Raw genomic sequence first — 19,516 nt, 5'->3', positions numbered from 1 at the left:
ATCATTTGTCAAAAAAGAAAGCAAGTACCTGATCATAATAGTCTCAGAAAATATAAATGAAATCTTCATTTATGGTGTGACACCTGTTACTAAATCCATGCATGTACTACGATGCTCAACTCAATTTTTCAGTTGTTTAAATAACAGCACAAAACTAGGGAAATTATAAATATTTAAGGAGATTAAAATGTCAGTAGAAAACGTATTACATATGGATTAAAAGAAAAGCACTCGGGCTTCCCTGGTGGCGCAGTGGTTGAGAGTCCGCCTGCTGATGCAGGGGACACGGGTTCGTGCCCTGGTCTGGGAAGATCCCACATGCCGCGGAGCGGCTGGGCCCGTGAGCCATGGCCGCTGAGCCTGCGCGTCCGGAGCCTGTGCTCTGCAACGGGAGAGGCCACAACAGTGAGAGGCCCGCGTACCGCAAAAAAAAAAAAAAAAAAAAAAAAGAAAAGCACTCATTCAAACTACTCCTGAATAAGAAGCCAAAATAATTCCATTTAGAACTTTAGAAGAGAGAGAGCAGCCCATAAATCCAGTTTGAAAGACAAGAATAAATAAACAAACTGTTAAGCAGAGCCAGGAATCTAGATGACTTTGAAACATCCACTTACATCCATTTTAATGAAGAACTGAAGGATACACTGTATTAAAGACATATCTAAAAGACTAGCAGTGGAATAAGACCGATGAATCAAATTTTGTTAGAGCCTAACTAATTACAAGAGACTGAAAATGTAGTGTAATTCATGTTTTCTTTCCAGTTTCACAGCTTCTACCCACTGCCTCTATCTTTGGTGTCACTGCCACCAATAAACACAGTATATAGCTTAGAAACCTAATTACTATCTTCAACTAGGAAAAAGTAAATTAACATTATTTCTTTAAAAGTAAGATATAAAGAATGTGGTCCAGCTTAATTTTGTCTCATGGTCCCACAGGATGCTGAGCTATCATGCCAAAATGTAAAAGTTTAAAAGGGAACATCATCATTTCCTATAAATGCACCAAAAATTTAGCTACTGTACGCTGGTGTGATGACAGCTAGTAGTATACAGAGGCCACACAACAACATAACATACGTGTGTTCAGCGCACAATTACTCCAAGGAAGTTTCGGTTTAATGGGAAACTGAAACACAGACAACATAATGCCTTCATGTACATATGCTACAGCGTTGTTCTCTTGCAGTTCAAAAGGACAGTGTAATTCTCTTAAATTTACACAAAACATTATGAAACATGGTAGTTGCTCATGATTAAAATAAAACAGCAATGTCAATTAAGTTAACAGTGTTAAATATATTCACATGATCACCACCGTGGTTCAAAGTGGCCGTGAGTGAGGTTACACTGCGATCTATGCACACATCTGCCACAACGGTGCTTGCCAGTTTGACTTTCTGCAGACCAGGTAATTTTAAGAGACAAATAATCTTACACTGATTCTTCCATATTACGAAAGGAATTAGATGCTGTAAGTAGTTTCATTCCTCTGGGGGAGGGGGAGGGGAGGACCTCTAAAAAGTCAGTGCAAATTGAAGAGAGGTCACCCTTCTTGAATACTGGAACTTGCTGACCAAGATACGATTCCTATAAGCTGAGGATAAACAAATCTTAAGATATCAAAGAATCTCATGACATGGTCGTCGGCGTTTAGCAGGCATTTGCCACAAAGAGGCATCCCAGCCCTACAGCAGGGCCTTCGGAGAGTGTGGCTGCTGGGGCGGAGGCGGTTGGGGCAGCGCTGATGTGAAAGTATAGTTCGGCACCTGGGACAGGCTGCTCCCTGCGTTCTGGTATATGGTGACGTCGGGGGCGGCGGCGGCGGCAGGAGGAGGACTGTACACTGAAGCCTGGCTGGGATACGTGCCTCCTTGAACGGACGTGCCCATGGTGCTGTGCAGGGGAAAGAACACTCGGTTAGATCAATACTGATTTACCCAGCCGTTTAGAGATGAACAGGAAAGCTGTTCATGAAACAGTTACTCATTCATGCAACGCATTCAATAAATACTTAGTAAATAGCTATAACGTGCCAAACACTGTTATTTGAGGCACTGGGATATCATCAAGAAAGAAGGGGGAGAGGCTTCCCTGGTGGCGCAGTGGTTGAGAGTCCGCCTGCCGATGCAGGGTACACGGGTTCGTGCCACAGTCCGGGAAGATCTCACATGCCGCGGAGCGTGGCCGCTGAGCCCGCGCATCCGGAGCCTGTGCTCCGCAACGGGAGAGGCCACAGCAGTGAGAGGCCCGCGTACCGCAAAAAAAAAAAAAAAAAAAAAAGTTGTACCATCCACCCAGCTGTTCAAGGGTTAAACCCCAGCAGTTCTCTCATATCTCTGCTCCGCACTCTCTCCCCGCCATGTCACCCACAGGCAATCACTGGCTCATCTCTACATAACCCTTTCTCACCCCTGTCTTATAGTTATAGACACTCATCATCTCTTGCCTAATATACTAGCCGCCCAGCTCCTAATCTCGTCCCTATGAATCCATCAACACTATCACCACCTGAAACTCTTTACGGGCTTTCCCAGACAAGACCCAAGCTCCTTAACACGGTACCTCAGACCATCCATTATCCTTGTCAGTAAGTCCAAGCGTCTCTCTCACTTCTCCCCCCAGGGACTTTATCCCTTTAGTAACACTGCACCACTGGTAATGCCCAACAAGCACCGCGCGTTTTCACTGCTCCCCATTTCACCCATTCCATGGGTACCATGCATTTCACAGCATGTCAAGTAAACAAAAGCATGAGAACCACGTCTTTGTTCATGACAGACAATCATTCTTACTTTTTCCTCCAGTCTTAAGAGCATATTTTTCTTGGAAATCTTCCCTGAACCCTGAGGCTCCTCAAGCACTCTGCATATACCTTTATTTGTAATTTGTGTTGTAACAACATTCTTTGTGTGTGTTTGCCTCCATTACCCCTAAGAACCTTGAGGCTCAAAAACTCCAAATCAGGGCCTCCCTGGTGGCGCAGTGGTTGAGAGTCCACCTGCCGATGCAGGGGATACGGGTTCGTGCCCCGGTCTGGGAGGATCCCATATGCCGCGGAGCGGCTGGGCCCGTGAGCCATGGCCGCTGGGCCTGCGCATCCGGAGCCTGTGCTCCGCAACGGGAGAGGCCACAACAGTGAGAGGCCCGCATACCGCAAAAAAAGGAAAAAAAATAAAAAAAAATAAAAAAACTCCAAATCAATGGTCAACTAATATCTGCCAAGGGAGCCAAGAATACTCAATGGGGAAAGGATGGTCTCCTCAACAAACGGTGTTGGGAGAACTGGATAACCACATGCAGAGGAATGAAAAAGGTCCCCTGTCTTACACCACACACAAAAATGAACTTGAAATGGAATAAAAACTTAAATTTAAGACCTGAAACTGTAAAACTCCTAGAAGAAAAGACAGGGGGGAAAGGTTGTTGAGACTGGTCTCGGCTGCGATTTTCTGAATATACAGCAAAAACACAAGCAACAAAAGCAAAAATCAGTAAGTGGGACTACATCAAACTAAAACACTTCTGCACAGCAAAGAAAACCATCAACAAAACGAAAAGGCAACCTATGAGATAGGAGAAAATATTTGCAAATCACATTATCTGATAAGGAGTAAATATCCAAAATACATAAAGAACTCATACAATTCAATGGCAAAAAACCTAACAATCCATTGCTTAAATAAATCATCACTTTGCTTTCTTGACCTCCCTCTCTGTCTCTGAATTCTTTCTGCCACAAGAACCTACCCTGGGAACCATCCTTGTTGGAACCATCCAGGAGAATTCAAGAGGACCTTCAAGATAGCGGAGGAGTAAGATGTGGAGGTCACCTTCCTCCACACAAATACATCAGAAATACACCTACATGTGAAACAACTCCTACAGAACACCTAGTGAACGCTGGTAGAAGACCTCAGACTTCCCAAAAGGCAACCAACTCCCCACATACCTGGGTAGGGCAAAAGAAAAAAGAAAAAACAGAGACAAAAGAATAGGGACAGGACCTGCCCCGCTGGGAGGGAGCTGTGAAGGAAGAAAAGTTTCCACACATTAGGAAGCCCCTTCTCTGGTGGAGATGGGGGGTGGGGAGGGAGGAAGCTCTGGAGCCACAGAGGAGAGTGCAGCCACAGGGGTGCAGAGGGCAAAGCAGAGAGATTCCTGCACAGAGGATCGGTGCCAACCAGCACTCACCAGTCCGAGAGGCTTGTCTGCTCGGCCGCTGGGGCGGGCGGGGCTGGGAGCTGAGGCTCGGGCTTCGGTCGGAGCGCAGGGAGAGGACTGGGGTTGGCGGTGTGACACAGCATGAAGGGGGTTAGTGTGCCACGGCTGGCCGGGAGGGAGTCCGGGAAAAAGTCTGGACCTGCCGAAGAGGCAAGAGACTTTTGCTTCCCTCTTTGTTTCCTGGTGCGTGAGGAGAGGGGATTCAAAGCGCTGCTTAAAGGAGGCTCCAGAGACGGGCGCGAGGCGCGGCTGAAAGCGCGGACCCCAGAGACGGGCGTGGGACGCTGGGGCTGCTGCTGCCGCCACCAAGAAGCCTGTGTGCGAGCACAGGTCACTATCCACACCTCCCTTCCGGGGACCCTGTGCAGCCCGCCACTGCCAGGGTCCTGTGATCCAGGGACAACTTTCCTGGGAGAACACACGGCGCGCCTCAGGCTGGTGCAACGTCACACCGGCCTCTGCTGCCGCAGGCTTGCCCCGCATCTGCACCCCTCCCTCCTCCCAGCCTGAGTGAGCCAGAGCCCCGGAAGCAGCTGCTCCTTTAACCCCGTCCTGGCTGGGCAGGGAACAGACGCCCTCAGGAGACCTACAGACAGAGGTGGGGCCACATCCAAAGCTGAACCCCGGGGGCTGTGCTAACGAAGAAGAGAAAGGGAAATCTCTCCCAGCAGCCTCAGGAGCAGCAGACTAAATCTCCACGATCAACCTGATGTACCCTGCATCTGTGGAATACCTGAATAGACAACGAATCATCTCAAAATTGAGGCAATGGACTTTGGGAGAAACTGCAGGCTTGGGGTTTGCTGTATGTGACTGACTAGTTTCTGATTTATATGTTTATCTTAGTTTAGTTTTTAGTGCTTCTTATCATTGGTGGATTTGTTTATTGGTTTGGTTGCTCTCTTCCTTTTTTTTATTACTTTATTTCTTTAATTTTTTTATTTTAATAACTTTATTTATTGTAATTTTTTTTCCTTCTTTCTTTTTTTTCTCCCTTTTCTTGTGAGCCATGTGGCTGACAGGATCTTGGTGCTCCAGCGGGTGTCAAGCCTGAGCCTCTGAGGTGGGAGAGCCAAGTTCAGGACATTGGTCCCCCAGAGACCTCCTGGCCCCACGTCATATCAACCGGTGAGAGCTCTCCCAGAGATCTCCATCTCAACGCTAAGACCCAGATCCACACAACGACCAGCAAGCTCCAGTGCTGGACACCCCTATGCCAAACAACTAGCAAGACAGGAACACAACCCCACCCATTAGCAGAGAGGATGCCTAAAATCATACTGAGTTCACAGACACCCCAAAACACACCACCGGATGCGGTCCTCCCCACCAGAAAGACAATACCAGCCTCATCCAGCAGAACACAGGCACCAGTCCCCTCCACCAGGAAGCCTACACAAGCCACTGAACCAACCTTACCCACTGGGGGCAGACACCAAAAACGATGGGAACTATGAACCTGCAGCCTGTGAAAAGGAGACCCCAAACACAGTAAGCTAAGCAAAATGGGAAGACAGAGAAACATGCAGCAGATGAAGGAGCAAGGTATAAACCCAACCAGACCAAACAAATGAAGAGGAAGTAGGCAGTCTACCTGAAAAAGAATTCAGAGTAATGATAGTAAAGATGATCCAAAATCTTGGAAATAGAATGGAGAAAGTACAAGAAACGTTTAACAAGGATCTAGGAGAACGAAAGAGCAAAAAATGATGAATAACACAATAAATGAAATGAAAAATTCTCTAGAAGGAATCAATAGCAGAAAAACTGAGGCAGAAGAATGGAAAAGTGACCTGGAAGATAAATAACACTACCACAGAGCAGAATAAAGAAAATAACACTACCACAGAGCAGAATAAAGAAAAAAGACTGAAAAGAATTGAGGACAGTCTCAGAGACCTTTGGGACAACATTACATGCACCAACATTCAAATTATAGGGGTCCAAAAAGAAGAAGAGAAAAAGAAAGGGACTTAGAAAATATTTGAAAACAATATAGTTGAAAACTTCCGTAATATGGGAGAGTAAATAGTCAATCAAGTCTAGGAAGTGCAGAGAGTCCCATACAGGATAAATCCAAGGAGAAACACACCAAGATACATATTAATGAAACTATCAAAAATTAAATACAAAGAAAAAATATTAAAAGCAGCAAGGGAAAAACAACAACATACAAGGGAATCCGCATAAGGTTAACAGCTGATCTTTCAGCAGAAACTCTGCAAGCCAGAAGGGAGTGGCAGGACATATTTACAGTGATAAAAGGGAAAAACCTACAACTAAGATTACTCTACCCAGAAAGGATCTCATTCAGATTCGACAGAGAAATTACAACCTTTCCAGACAAGCAAAAGAAGAGAATTCAGCACCACCAAACCAGCTTTAAAACAAATCTAAAGGAACTTCTCTAGGCAGGAAACACAAGAGAAGTAAAAGACCTACAATAACAAATCCAAAACAATTAAGAAAACGGTAATACGAAGGAAACATATCGATAATTACCTTAAATGTAAATGGATTACATACTCCAACCAAAAGACATAGACTGGCTGAATGGATCCAAAAACAAGACCCGTATATATGCTGTCTACAAGAGACCCACTTCAGATCTAGGGACACATACAGACTGAAAGTGAGGGGATGGAAAAAGGTATTCCATGCAAATGGAAATCAAAAGAAAGCTGCAGCAGCAATTCTCATATCAGACAAAATAGATTTTAAAATAAAGACTATTACAAGAGACAAAGAAGGACACTACATAATGATCAAGTGATCAATCCAAGAAGAATATATAACAATTGTAAATATTTATGCACCCAACATAGGAGCATCTCAATACATAAGGCAAATGCTAACAGCCATAAAAGGGGAAATTGACAGTAACACAATCATAGTAGAGGACTTTAACACCCCACTTTCACTAATGGACAGATCAAACAAAATGAAAATAAATAAGGAAACACAAGCTTTAAATGATACATTAAACAAGATGGACTTAATTGATATTTATAGGACATTCCATCCAATAACTAACAGAATACACTTTCTTCTCAAATGCTCACAGAACATTCTCCAGGATAGATCATAGCTTGGGTCACAAATCAAGCCTTGGTAAATTTAAGAAAAGTGAAATCGTATCAAGGATCATTTCCGCCCACAATGCTATGAGACTAGATATCAATTACAGGAAAAAATCTGTAAAAAATACAAACACATGGAGGCTAAACAATACACTACTAAATAACCAAGAAAACACTGAAAAAAATCAAAGAGGAAATCAAAATATACCTAGAAACAAATGATAATGAAAACACGATGGCCAAAAACCTATGGGATGCAGCAAAAGCAGTTCTAAGAGGGATATTTATAGCAATACAATCCTACCTCAAGAAACAAGAAACATCTCAAATAAACAATCTAACCTTACACCTAAAGCAATTAGAAAAGAAGAACGAAAAAAACCCAAAGTTAGCAGAAGGAAAGAAATCACAAAGATCAGATCAGAAAAAAATGTAAAACAAATGAAGAAAACGATAGCAAAGATCAATAAAACTAAAAGCTGGCTTTTGAGAAGATAAACAAAATTGATAAACCATTAGCCAGACTCACCAAGATAAAAGGGAGAAGACTCAAATCAACAGAATTAGAAATGAAAAAGGAGAAGTAACAAGTGGCACTGCAGAAATAGAAAGGATTATGAGAGCTTACTGCAAGCAACTATATGCCAATAAAACAGACAACCTGGAAGAAATAGACAAATTCTTAGAAAAGCACAACCTTCCGAGACTGAGCCAGGAAAAAAGAGAAAATATAAGCAAACCGATTACAAGCACTGAAATTGAAACTGTGATTAAAAATCTTCCAACAAACTAAAGCCCAGGACCAGATGGCTTCACAGGCGAATTCTATCAAACATTTAGAGAACAGCTAACAGCTATCCTTCTCAAACTCTTCCAAAACATAGCAGAGGGAGGAACATTCCCAAACTCATTCTACGAGACCACCATCACCCTGATACCAAAATCAGACAAAGATGTCAAAAATAAAGAAAACGATAGGCCAATATCACTGATGAACATAGATGTGAAAATCCTCAACAAAATACTAGCAAACAGAATCCAGCAGCACATTAAAAGGATCATACACCATGATCAAGTGGGGTTTATCCCAGGAATGCAAGGGTTCTTCAATAAATGCAAATCAATCAATGTGATACACCATATTAACAAACTGAAGGATAGAAACCATATGATCATTTCAATAGATGCAGAAAAAGCTTTCGACAAAATGCAATACCCATTTATGATAAAAACTCTCCAGAGAGTAGGCATATAGGGAACGTACCTCAACATAATAAAGGCATATATGACAAACCCACAGTTAACATCGTTCTCAGTGGTGAAACACTGAAACCATTTCCACTAAGATTAGGAACAAGACAAGGTTGCCCACTCTCACCACTATTATTCAACACAGTTTTGGAAGTTTTAGCCACAGCAATCAGAGAAGAAAAAGAAATAAAAGGAATACAAACTGGAAAAGAAGAAGTAAAACTGTCACTGTTTTCAGATCAGATGATAGTATACATAGAGAATCCTAAAGATGCTACCCGAAAACTACTAGAGCTAATAAGTGAATTTGGTAGAATAGCAGAATACAAAATTAATGCACAGAAATCTCTTGCAGTGCTATACACTAATGATGAAAAATCTGAAAAGGAAATTAAGGAAACACTCCCATTTACCACTGCAACAAAAAGAATATAATACCTAGGAATAATCCTACCTAAGTAGACAAAAGACCTGTACTCAGAAAACCATAAGACATTGATGAAAGAAATTAAAGATGATACAAAAAGATGGAGAGATATAGCATGTTCTTGGATTGGAAGAATCAACATTGTGAAAATGACTATACTACCCAATGCAATCTACAGATTCAATGTAATCCCTATCAAACTACCACTGGCATTTTTCACAGAACTAGAACAAAAATTTCACAATTTGTATGGAAGCACAAATGACCCCAAATAGCCAAAGCAATCTTGAGAAAGAAAAACGGAGCTGGAGAAATCAGGCTCCCCGACTTCAAACTATACTGCAAAGCTACAGTAATCAAGGCAGTATGGTACTGGCTCAAAAACAGAAATATAGATCAATGGAACAGGATAGAAAGCCCAGAGATAAATCCATGCACATATGGTCACCCTATCTTTGATAAAGGAGGCAAAAATATACAATGGAGAAAAGACAGCCTCTTCAATCAGTGGTGCTGGGAAAACTGGACAGCTACATGTAAAAGAATGAAATTAGAACACTCCCTAACACCATACACAAAAATAAACTCGAAATGGATTAAAGACCTAAATATAAGGCCGGAGACTACAAGACTCTTAGAGGAAAACACAGGCAGGACACTGACATAAATCATAACAAGATCCTTTTTGACCCACCTCCTAGAGAAATGGAAATAAAAATAAAAATAAACAAATGGGACCTAATGAAACTGAAAAGCTTCTGCACAGGAAAGGAAACCATAACCAAGACAAAAAGACAACCCTCAGAATGGGAGAAAATATTTGCCAATGAAGCAACTGACAAAGAATTAATCTCTAAAATATACAAGCAGCTCATGCAGCTAAATATCAAAAAAACAAACAACCCAATCCAAAAATGGGCAGAAGACCTAAATAGACATTTCTCCAAAGAAGATATACAGATTGCCAACAAACACATGAAAGGATGCGCAACATCACTAATCATTAGAGAAATGCAAATCAAAACTACAATGAGGTATCACCTCACACCCGTCAGAATGGCCGTCATCAAAAAGTCTACAAACAATAAATGCTGGAGAGGGTGTGCAGAAAAGGCAACCCTCTTGCACTGTTGGTGGGAATGTAAATTGATACAGCCACTATGGAGAACAGTATGGAGGTTCCTTAGAAAACTAAAAATAGAATTACCATATGATCCAGCAATCTCACTCCTGGGAATATACTCTGAGAAAACCATAATTCAAAAACAGTCATGTATCACAATGTTCATTGCAGCACTATTTACAATAGCCAGGACATGGAACCAACCTAAGTGTCCATTGACAAATGAATGAATAAAGAAGATGTGGGACATATATACAATGGAATATTGCTCAGCCATAAAAAGAAACGAAATTGAGTTATTTGTAGTGAGGTGGATGGACCTAGAGTCTGTCATACAGAGTGAAGTCAGAAAGAGAAAAACAAATACCATATGCTAACACATATATGTGGAACCCTGAAAAAAAAAAAGGTTCTGAAGAACCTAGGGGCAGGACAGGAATAAAGATGCAGACGTAGTGAATAGACTTGAGGACACGGGGAGGGGGAAGGGTAAGCTGGGACGAAGTGAGAGAGTGGCATGGACATATATACACTACCAAATGTAAAACAGATAGCTAGTGGGAAGCAGCCGCATAGCACGGGATATCAGCTCGGTGCTTTGTGACCACCTAGAGGGGTGGAATAGGGAGGGTGGGAGGGAGATACAACAGGGAGGGGATATGGGGATAGATGCATACGTATAGCGGATTCACTTTGTTATACAGCAGCAACTAACATAACAATGTAAAGCAATTATACTCCAATAAAGAAAAAACCTAACAACCTGATTAAAAAAAGGGCAGAGGACCTGAATAAACATTTTTCCAAAGAAGACATACAAATGGCCAACAGGCACATGAAAAGGCGCTCAACATCACTATCCACCAGAAAAAGAAAATGAAAACCACACAGTATCATGTCACATCTGTTGGACTGGCTATGATCAAAAACACCAGAAGTAAGGACTGCTGGCAAAGATGTAGAGAAAAGAGAACACCTATGCAGTGTTGGTACAGTCAGTATGGAAAACAGTATGGAGGTTCCTCAAAAAATTAAAAATAAGAGTTACTATATGATCCAGCAATGCTGCTTCTGGGCATATATCCAAATGAACTGAAATCAGGACCTCAAAGAGATATCTGCATTCCTATGTTCACTGCAGCATTACTCACAATAGCCAAGAAACAGGAAAAGTTAAGGGTCCATCAAGGGATAAATGGGTAAAGAAGGTGTGAAGCAGAGATGGAGATACACACACACATGAATAGTATTCAGCCGTGAGAAAGAAGGAAACCTTGCCCCTGCGACAGAGAAGGACAAATACCGTATGATCTCACTTGTACCTACAACGTCAAACTCAGACACAGAAAACGTGTGTTTAACAGATGTAAAATGAAATAACTGACAAGTAAGTACCTAGCTTTGGTCACCTTAGTATCATCGTGGCCACCATCACTCAGGTAGGTCTAGAAAACTGTATCAGTACCACCTTCCCCAGTTATCAGTAATATCACCCTAGGGTGACAGAAGTCTGGAAAAGTGACCACGCTAAAACGAAAATTCTATGTAAAAGAATAAGAAATTGCCTCCTAGATACAAACTGAGGGACATGAAAAAAACCTGCCTACCAAAAACGGGGGGAAAAATTCCTCCTTGACCTCGATTTGCAGTTAGAAAGCTTGAGTAAAACATGCCGTACACCTCTATCAAGTACACTTCCACCCCCAGTTCTCACTCCTTCCAATTTTGTGAGCCGACGTTTGTTTTGCCATCAGTTTTCTCATTCAAAAACACACACATGCACACTTACACACACAACTGTTCCCAATATATCTTTTTAAAAATTGCCTCAAAGCCTGTGTGAAGCCTTTTCAAGGAATTGAAACATTTATCTCACCGGCCTAACACAGCCCTTGAAATTACCATCAAAACATTTACTTATCAAATATTTACTGAGTTCCTACCAGGTGTAAAACTCTGTGCTACATAGTGTGGCTCTAAAGGTGAAAGACGCCGCTCCAGCTCTCAAGATATGAGAGTTTAGTGGAGGTAAAGAGGACAACACGATGACACGACGTGCTGGGGGCCTGAGACAGCGTCAGAGGAGGAACAGTGCCGGCGAGGTGGGAGGGCAGGACAAGCTTCTACCAAAGACGAAGCTAAGCGAAGACCTGAAGAAGAGCAGCGATTAGCCCAGTGAAGAGGGCTAAACGTTTCAAGGAAACGCTCTGTAAAAAGCACCTACTGAAATGTACTTGTGTTTCTGGAGAGGTGACATTTACAGCTACAGCACGTCAGTAGCCAGGCCCTAGAACACAGCGCGGGGCCTGCACGGGGGTCTCGCAGCCAAATGGCAGAAGAGGACAGAGCAGCCCCCAGCAACCAGCGACAAGGTGCTCTGGCTCTACAGCACGTCATGGTTTAAGAACCTCCCAACAGAGGATCTCACTTACAAGGATAATTCCTCAAGGCTCTGAATTAAGAATGGATCCCAAGGAATCTTCAGTAATGAGACATCCAGTGCAGTATGTGACATGGTAACAGAGGACTAGCTGGGACAGAGGCTGCACTTCTGGCTAATACTAAAGTATCTGAGAGGTTCCTATATAGACGACTCGAGTACACTGGCTAGCTTCTCAGCAATACCAACCTCTACTCACTTTATCTAATTTTAAAGCAGCATGTTACTTTCCTAATAGTTGCTCCCTATCTATTTCTATGTAAGGGTATTCGCTTTTTTTTTTTTTTTTTTTTTGCGGTATGCAGGCCTCTCACTGTTGTGGCCTCTCCCGTTGCGGAGCACAGGCTCTGGACGCGCAGGCTCAGCGGCTATGGCTCACGGGCCCAGCTGCTCCACGGCACGTGGTATCTTCCCAGACCAGGGCACGAACCCGTGTCCCCTGCATCGGCAGGCGGACTCTCAACCACTGCGCCACCAGGGAAGCCTGGGTATTCGCTTTTTACCAAACTGAGACTTAAAAAAAAAAAAGAAGAAAAGAAAAGAAAAAGAAGTCCTTAGACAAACAGAGTTAGACCTAACGTTTTTCCTAAGCTATATAACCCAGTAGGGAGCGCTGTTTTCTTGTTGCTGCTGTTTGATGCCTGTAACAGGCTTCCGCATCACCATCCGTCTTAAGGTCACTTCAGAATACGAGAAGTGACCACAAAATCATGTTTGACAATCCCCAAGCATCCCTAGAGTGTGACTCTTTGGAGGATGAACAGTACAATAGTAAGGGCAATATAGGAGCATTCTGGGCAATTCCAACATTGATGGAAAGGTCCCTAGAAATCCCTGTACCACCAAGAAACTTCTGTTGTGAGTCAGAACATCATGACCTCTGGAGTTACACACTACTGAATTCTTAAGCCTACCCATTCGATTCAAAGTGATGACTTCAGCTTAGATGCCCACTGAAGTAGAAAAGGCATTTATAAATTATGAATAATATAATGTATAAATATAATCATTTACATGATAGGGGCATTCTAAGTAAATGACCAGAACAATGGGCCTGTCATTTCATATTCAGCTACTTGCCCCGTGAACCACAGGGGCGTACAGCTTCTTGTACTGTCTCTTTTCATGTGGTTTATCATGCTGTGAGATATACTAAATTCCCACACGGGGTAAAAAGAAGGGAATATTTGTCTTTAAGAGACAGCCCAGAACTATAAATTCTAAAATAATAACCACAGGAACATTCAGCTTTTATGTGACATTTGTGTAAAGCATTAAATTATAGTTACCAAAATAAATTTAAGTTACATTGAAGTTCTTAACAAATATTATCACAGACTCAGATAAAAACAAAAGAAATCATGATAGGAAGGAATATAAAAAACACAAAGCTAAAACCAGAATGCAGCAGTTCAAGGACTCAGCAGGACAGAGGACTGGCACGCTGGCTAAGACTGCAGCCCTGCAGGGGGTCCTACAGAACCCACCTGCCACCACAGACGGGGCTGACCGTCTGGCATCAGTGATGACACCTACCCTGGATTTTTTTTTTTTTTGCGGTACGCAGGCCTCTCACTGTCGTGGCCTCTCCCGTTGCGGAGCACAGGCTCCAGACGCGCAGGCTCAGCGGCCATGGCTCACGGGCCCAGCCACTCCGTGGCATGTGGGATCCTCCCAGACCGGGGCACGAACCCGCGTCCCCGGCATCCGCAGGCGGACTCTTAACCACTGCGCCACCAGGGAAGCCCTACCCTGGATTTTTCTTATCCATTTTTTATGATTACAGACAACCAAGGGCACCTGAGAGTTCTAACAGCGCTAAACACAAACAAGAGCCAATGATCACATTACTTGGGGTAGGAAGCCTGAGCCTGCTGACTGGGAAGGGCGGGGCTGGCAGGCAGCACGGCTCCTTGGCTGAGAGAAGACAGCTGCTCGGGGGGAAGGCTGTAGCTCGGGGGCTGGCTCAGCTGTGCGCTCCCTGCGACCAGGTAAGCACCGCTTTGAGGAGGGCCCGGGTACACCTAGGACAGTCAGAGACAAAACACATTAGGGCCCCTCGGATTTCAACAGGCATGCGTTCACTGACAAAAGCACAACAATTACATCTCTGAAATGGTTTTCTGAGTTCCTTCTGGTGACAGGCATTTTATTTTATTTTTTTATGTAGATTTTATTTATTTATTTATTTTTAATTGGGGTACAGTTGCTTTACGACAGGCGTTTTAAAAAGTGCTTTTCAGTGAAGTGGGCTTCTGATGATTTTTGTTTTCAGGGAAACATTAGCTAAACTCATGTCTGTCTCCATACAGAAGCAGTAAAGAAACTTACCTTGAAATTTTATACTAATATAATCCCTCTTACTACGTTGATACTGTATCTCCCTAAAAGGAACCCTCAAATGCTGAAGAAGTGTCTTTGAATTCACTGCATTACAGCAGCAGTCTGCATTTGTTTCTAGGCATCTACACGGAGATATATCTCCAAAGTTACAGCTTACTGAACATAGAGCAAGCTATCCTCCTAAAGCAAGGTCAGCAGACTTCTTTGTCCAGGGCCCAGACAGTAAACGGGGCGGGCTTTGTGGGCCATGTGCGCTCTGTTGAAACTACTGGGCTCTGCCCATAGAGAAAGCAGCCAGCAACGATGGAGAGAAGAATGAGAACGGCTGTGTTCCAGTAAAAATTTATTTTAAAAAAGAGGTGGGAGGCTGGACTTTGCCCTTGGGCCACTGTTTGCGTACCCCTGCACCTAAAAACTATACTTGTTGTAAGCTAAAGAGATTAGTCTTAAGTGTCCCCCGAATCTTAAACACACAGAATATTCTAATTTTCTGTAGTATATCCGTTAGATCCTTCCGTTTCACATGTTTGAAAACAGAACTCCACTGTCCAGAGAGTGAGACTTGTAGCAGCTGTTAGCACAGTAACACACTCATCAGGAAACAAAACAACAATCATCTGAAGGCTGTGTTAAGCCACATGAGACTCACTACACACAGAATCCAAAAGGTCTTCATTATGGACGCGGCTAGTCCAGTCCTCACAAATACAATTGTTTGAACTTTGCAAACTGAACGTGAAGGGTTTCTCTTCGCCTGCTGGCTCACACTGTCATCGAGACTCATGGGTAGGTGTCATCCAGCCCCACGTTTCTCAGGCCTGGCTGCTCTTCTCCAGGGTGCTGGCCCCTCACTCCAGAAGTGGACTGCGTCCAAAAAAAATTCATCTGCACAAAGCTTATGCTACCCTATGTGGATAAAATGCTGTGTCTGGCTAACTACTCCCTATACCCTGAACTTAGTGAGTTTGTGGGAAATGGGCTCTTGAAATAGTTGCTGGGCATGACGAGAGGAAAAAGGGCTCTCTGTTGCATTATACACGTTCTCATGTAAAGGAATGGAAAAAATCCAGATTAAAGAAAGTCACTATAAAACTGAAAATGGTAGATACTCAAAAGAATTTAGTAATAATTAGGAATTTTACTCAGACAGACAAAAATTGTAGTTCTTAACCAGATAATTAGATATGAAGCTTTAAAAATATACAGATGTTTGGGCCTCATGCCTGGATTCAATAGGTCTGGGTAGAGTCAAAGTATCTGTTTTTTGTTTTTTTTTAAAGCTTGACAGTGATTGATGTGCACCTCTGCAGAAAAATAATATTTTAGAACAAGAACTATTAGCTAGCATACTACACATTGTATTTGTCAAGTGAAAAAAATCTTTTTAACTTTATTTTTACTCCAAACATCACTTTTAGAAAGTTTCACGTTTTACAAAAACACAGCTATTCCAAATAATCTCAAATATATTTGAGAATTTAAAATGAAATACTTGCATTTTTAAAAGCTTACCTGAGAACCAGAAACACCAGATGACTGAATATAATACTGCTGATTCTGTAATTTTGCATACATGGAATACATTGGATCTTCATTCATTAACTTGGTATACAAGGACAGGGCCTCCATCACTTTAACATTGAGTTCTGAGAGTTCTGAATGTTTTCTGAAATATTATACAATAATGTGACACATAACTGCTATTTAAATGATATAATGTTCTAAATAACAAGATGCATCAAAATAGCAAAAATGGCAAAGAGTGGTATAAGTAGACATTATTAAAAATTTAACCTTGTAACGAAAAAAAAAATCCTATAGTTTAGCTCCAAGGCAACCAAAACTGTTTCAGATTTAGGTGCTGTGCTGGAAGGACTCTAGCTTATTGTACTTGACTTTACCTCAAAATATCCAGGTTTCCCTCATTAATAACAGATGGGTCATGTGTGGGCCCTGATGATGCCACTTACAGCAAATACGATTATAATAGTTAACACTTATTTTTAAAACAGACTAACATAGTGAAAGTCAAATAAACCCTCACTTAAAAGCGGGAGTGGGGGCAGATGGGTCTAATTTTAATTCCCACATGAAGTAGAAAACAAGTGAATGAGAACTGGCATATCTTTAAAATGAAAATAAAATAAAATACAAGGCAGCTCTATTCCAATATGCAGTTTAGAGAGATCTGTGGGGAAGAAGGTACACAATACAGATGGAGCGCATGTTCTTTTACCTGTCAATATCTTCCAGCTTCTCATCAATGAGAGGTCCCATCTGGTGACACATGGCTAAGATGACCAGATTTAAAGAAATATAAGAAAATGCAGCAAAAGAAAGCAACTCTCTGATGGATATTCATGTAGTTTAAGGAATAAAAGATCTAATTTGGAATAATAAAAATTCTATTAATTAATCTTAGCCCACAGAATCCAAGACTGACTTTCCTAGCTATTTATAAAATCAATACTTTAGATTGATTGTATTGATCTCAGAAATTTTTAATACCAATTTTCATTTTACAACATTTTAAACGTTGAATAAAATATTTAATTTGGGTAGAAAAGTATAAGAATTTGAGTTCTACCCAAGGTTTAATTAAACTGCATATAAACGTGAGACTGGTCACAGAAGAGTCAGAAATGTTAAAATTGTTTATATCATTTTCAATTTTATTTAAATATAAAACCACTCTGTAACAGAACACTATATTTAATCCTAATTATTCTTTATTTGCAAGGGAAATGGAAAACAAAGTTTACCTTCAAGATGAAGTAACTCTGGAAGATCTGGTTGATCATCACTGGGATCTGTACTTTGCAACATCTGTAGCAATTGGTCCATTTTATCCTACAGGAATTAAACAGTTACTATAAAAAGTAACAAACCATTATGCAACAATACCTTCTCACTTCATTAGTTAGATAGTGGCTAATCCTGTAATGCACAGATATGAAGACTTCAATTTCGCTTCTATGTATTTACTGTCCGTGTATTCTCTTTACTATCATGTGAAGTCAGAGCCCTTTTGAAACGGCTACCAGAAATTCTCCTAGATGAGAAGAAATAGAGCAACATTTAAACTTACAGCATGTGAATTCTTTAATCTCTTAAGTCATGCGAGTGGACTTCTGGGTCACTTTGTTTAGGGGCAGCTGTAGTCTTGCCATGCTGACAGGTGTAACCTCTCTCTCAAGCTGGCAGTACTTGTGACTAACAGCTCCGTTACTACTTCTCTACCAGGGAGAATACAGCAGCTGTTTCAGTTAAGGCACAGCTCAGCTCTGGTACAGCTGTTCTTCTAAGTAGCACCAGAAGGATTTAGTCTACATTCTCTTTCCACCAATGCTTCACTTTGTCATCAAAAAAAGGAGGAAGATTTGTGGCTTCTCTATTCTCCTATGTGAAAGGCTGGAAGGCATCTCAAAGCAATGACTCAGATCTATTTCAGAATCTTTTGCTGTAAGACCAACAGAACTAATGAAGGCATCATTACATAAATACATTTATACATTATATTAGCAGAGATGTATCTATACGTAAGTTTTAAAAAAACAAAATATAGATCTCATGTACCAAAGAATATTACTGTAATAATTACAAACTTTTCTCCATTCATGGTTTTTACATGGTTATGCTACTAAGTATAGTTACTTAGGTAAATAATTTAAAGACTACCAATTCTAAGCAAAGTAGTTATTTATACCAAAACAAAACTCTATACTCTGTACAGAAGGATAACCGTTTGAGAGATGAATTAATCACTAGAGAGTGAAAATGACACATGTATATTAAAACACTCTTCTGAAGTCAAAAGAATTCCGTATTTAGAAATGGGTATTATTTTTCAACGTAAAAGATTCACAATTTTCATTTTAAGTAGTCTAAAAAAGAAGGCACATGTCAGAAAAGTTTGCCTACAGCCAAAAAAAGAGGGGGAGGGGAGTAAAATGAGAGTGAGAGTCAACTAACACATGGATAACTTCTCTTCTCTTTGTTTACAGAATTCTACAACCTATTTGAAATCATCTACTATCAGAGAAATGAGGTTTCTAGATAGACCGCTAGCATGCATTTTCCGATGGAATGCTATAGCCAAACCTAACTTTCCCTGACTCCAGTACATTCTCTGGGGGCTCTCAGCACAGCTTCTACAACCTGTTTTGCTAAAACAGCGCTCTTCAAACTTTCTGCTTCTGGATCCCCTAAAAAAAGGCTAAAAACCTACAAATCCCCTCACATAGTTTAAAGATGACATCTCATTTTTCATCATTACAAAGAATTTAATTTCCAGAGCATTTAAAAATAAAAGTCACACACGACCTAGAGGGGTGGGATGGGGAGGGTGGGAGGGAGGCTCAAGAGGGAGGAGATACGGGAATATATGTATATGTATAGCTGATTCGCTTTGTTGTACAGCAGAAACTAACATAACACTGTAAAGCAATTATAATCTGATAAAGATGTAAAAAAAAGTCACACATTCTTTTGAATATACCCAAAAAGTCTCATTATAATAGTGTTTGTAATAGCAAAAACAACACAAAGAAATGAAAACAACCTAACCGTCCAACAACAGAATAATGAAGTCATGATAACTCCATTCTATGGAATATTAAGCAGGAA

The 19,516-nt window shown here is 41.3% G+C and overlaps 1 protein-coding gene across 1 annotated transcript in view; it reads right to left on the bottom strand.

The window, feature by feature from the left end:
* Positions 1–1,099: 1,099 nt before the first annotated feature.
* STAM (signal transducing adaptor molecule) overlaps positions 1,100–19,516 on the bottom strand; it is a 66,104-nt gene continuing 47,687 nt past the window's right edge. The window contains exons 10-14 of the mRNA XM_060097793.1: positions 17,653–17,740; positions 17,127–17,181; positions 16,403–16,556; positions 14,399–14,571; positions 1,100–1,898 (exon numbers count right to left, since the gene is read on the bottom strand). Coding sequence (XP_059953776.1) covers positions 1,691–1,898; positions 14,399–14,571; positions 16,403–16,556; positions 17,127–17,181; positions 17,653–17,740 — 678 coding nt within the window. The 3' untranslated portion in view covers positions 1,100–1,690. The remainder of the gene's footprint in view (positions 1,899–14,398; positions 14,572–16,402; positions 16,557–17,126; positions 17,182–17,652; positions 17,741–19,516) is intronic.

The sequence above is a fragment of the Mesoplodon densirostris genome, chromosome 4 (assembly GCF_025265405.1).
Source record: "Mesoplodon densirostris isolate mMesDen1 chromosome 4, mMesDen1 primary haplotype, whole genome shotgun sequence".
Taxonomy (NCBI): Eukaryota; Metazoa; Chordata; class Mammalia; order Artiodactyla; family Ziphiidae; genus Mesoplodon; species Mesoplodon densirostris.
Note: the sequence above shows the minus strand (reverse complement) of the source record. Positions and strands in the feature narration are given on the sequence as shown.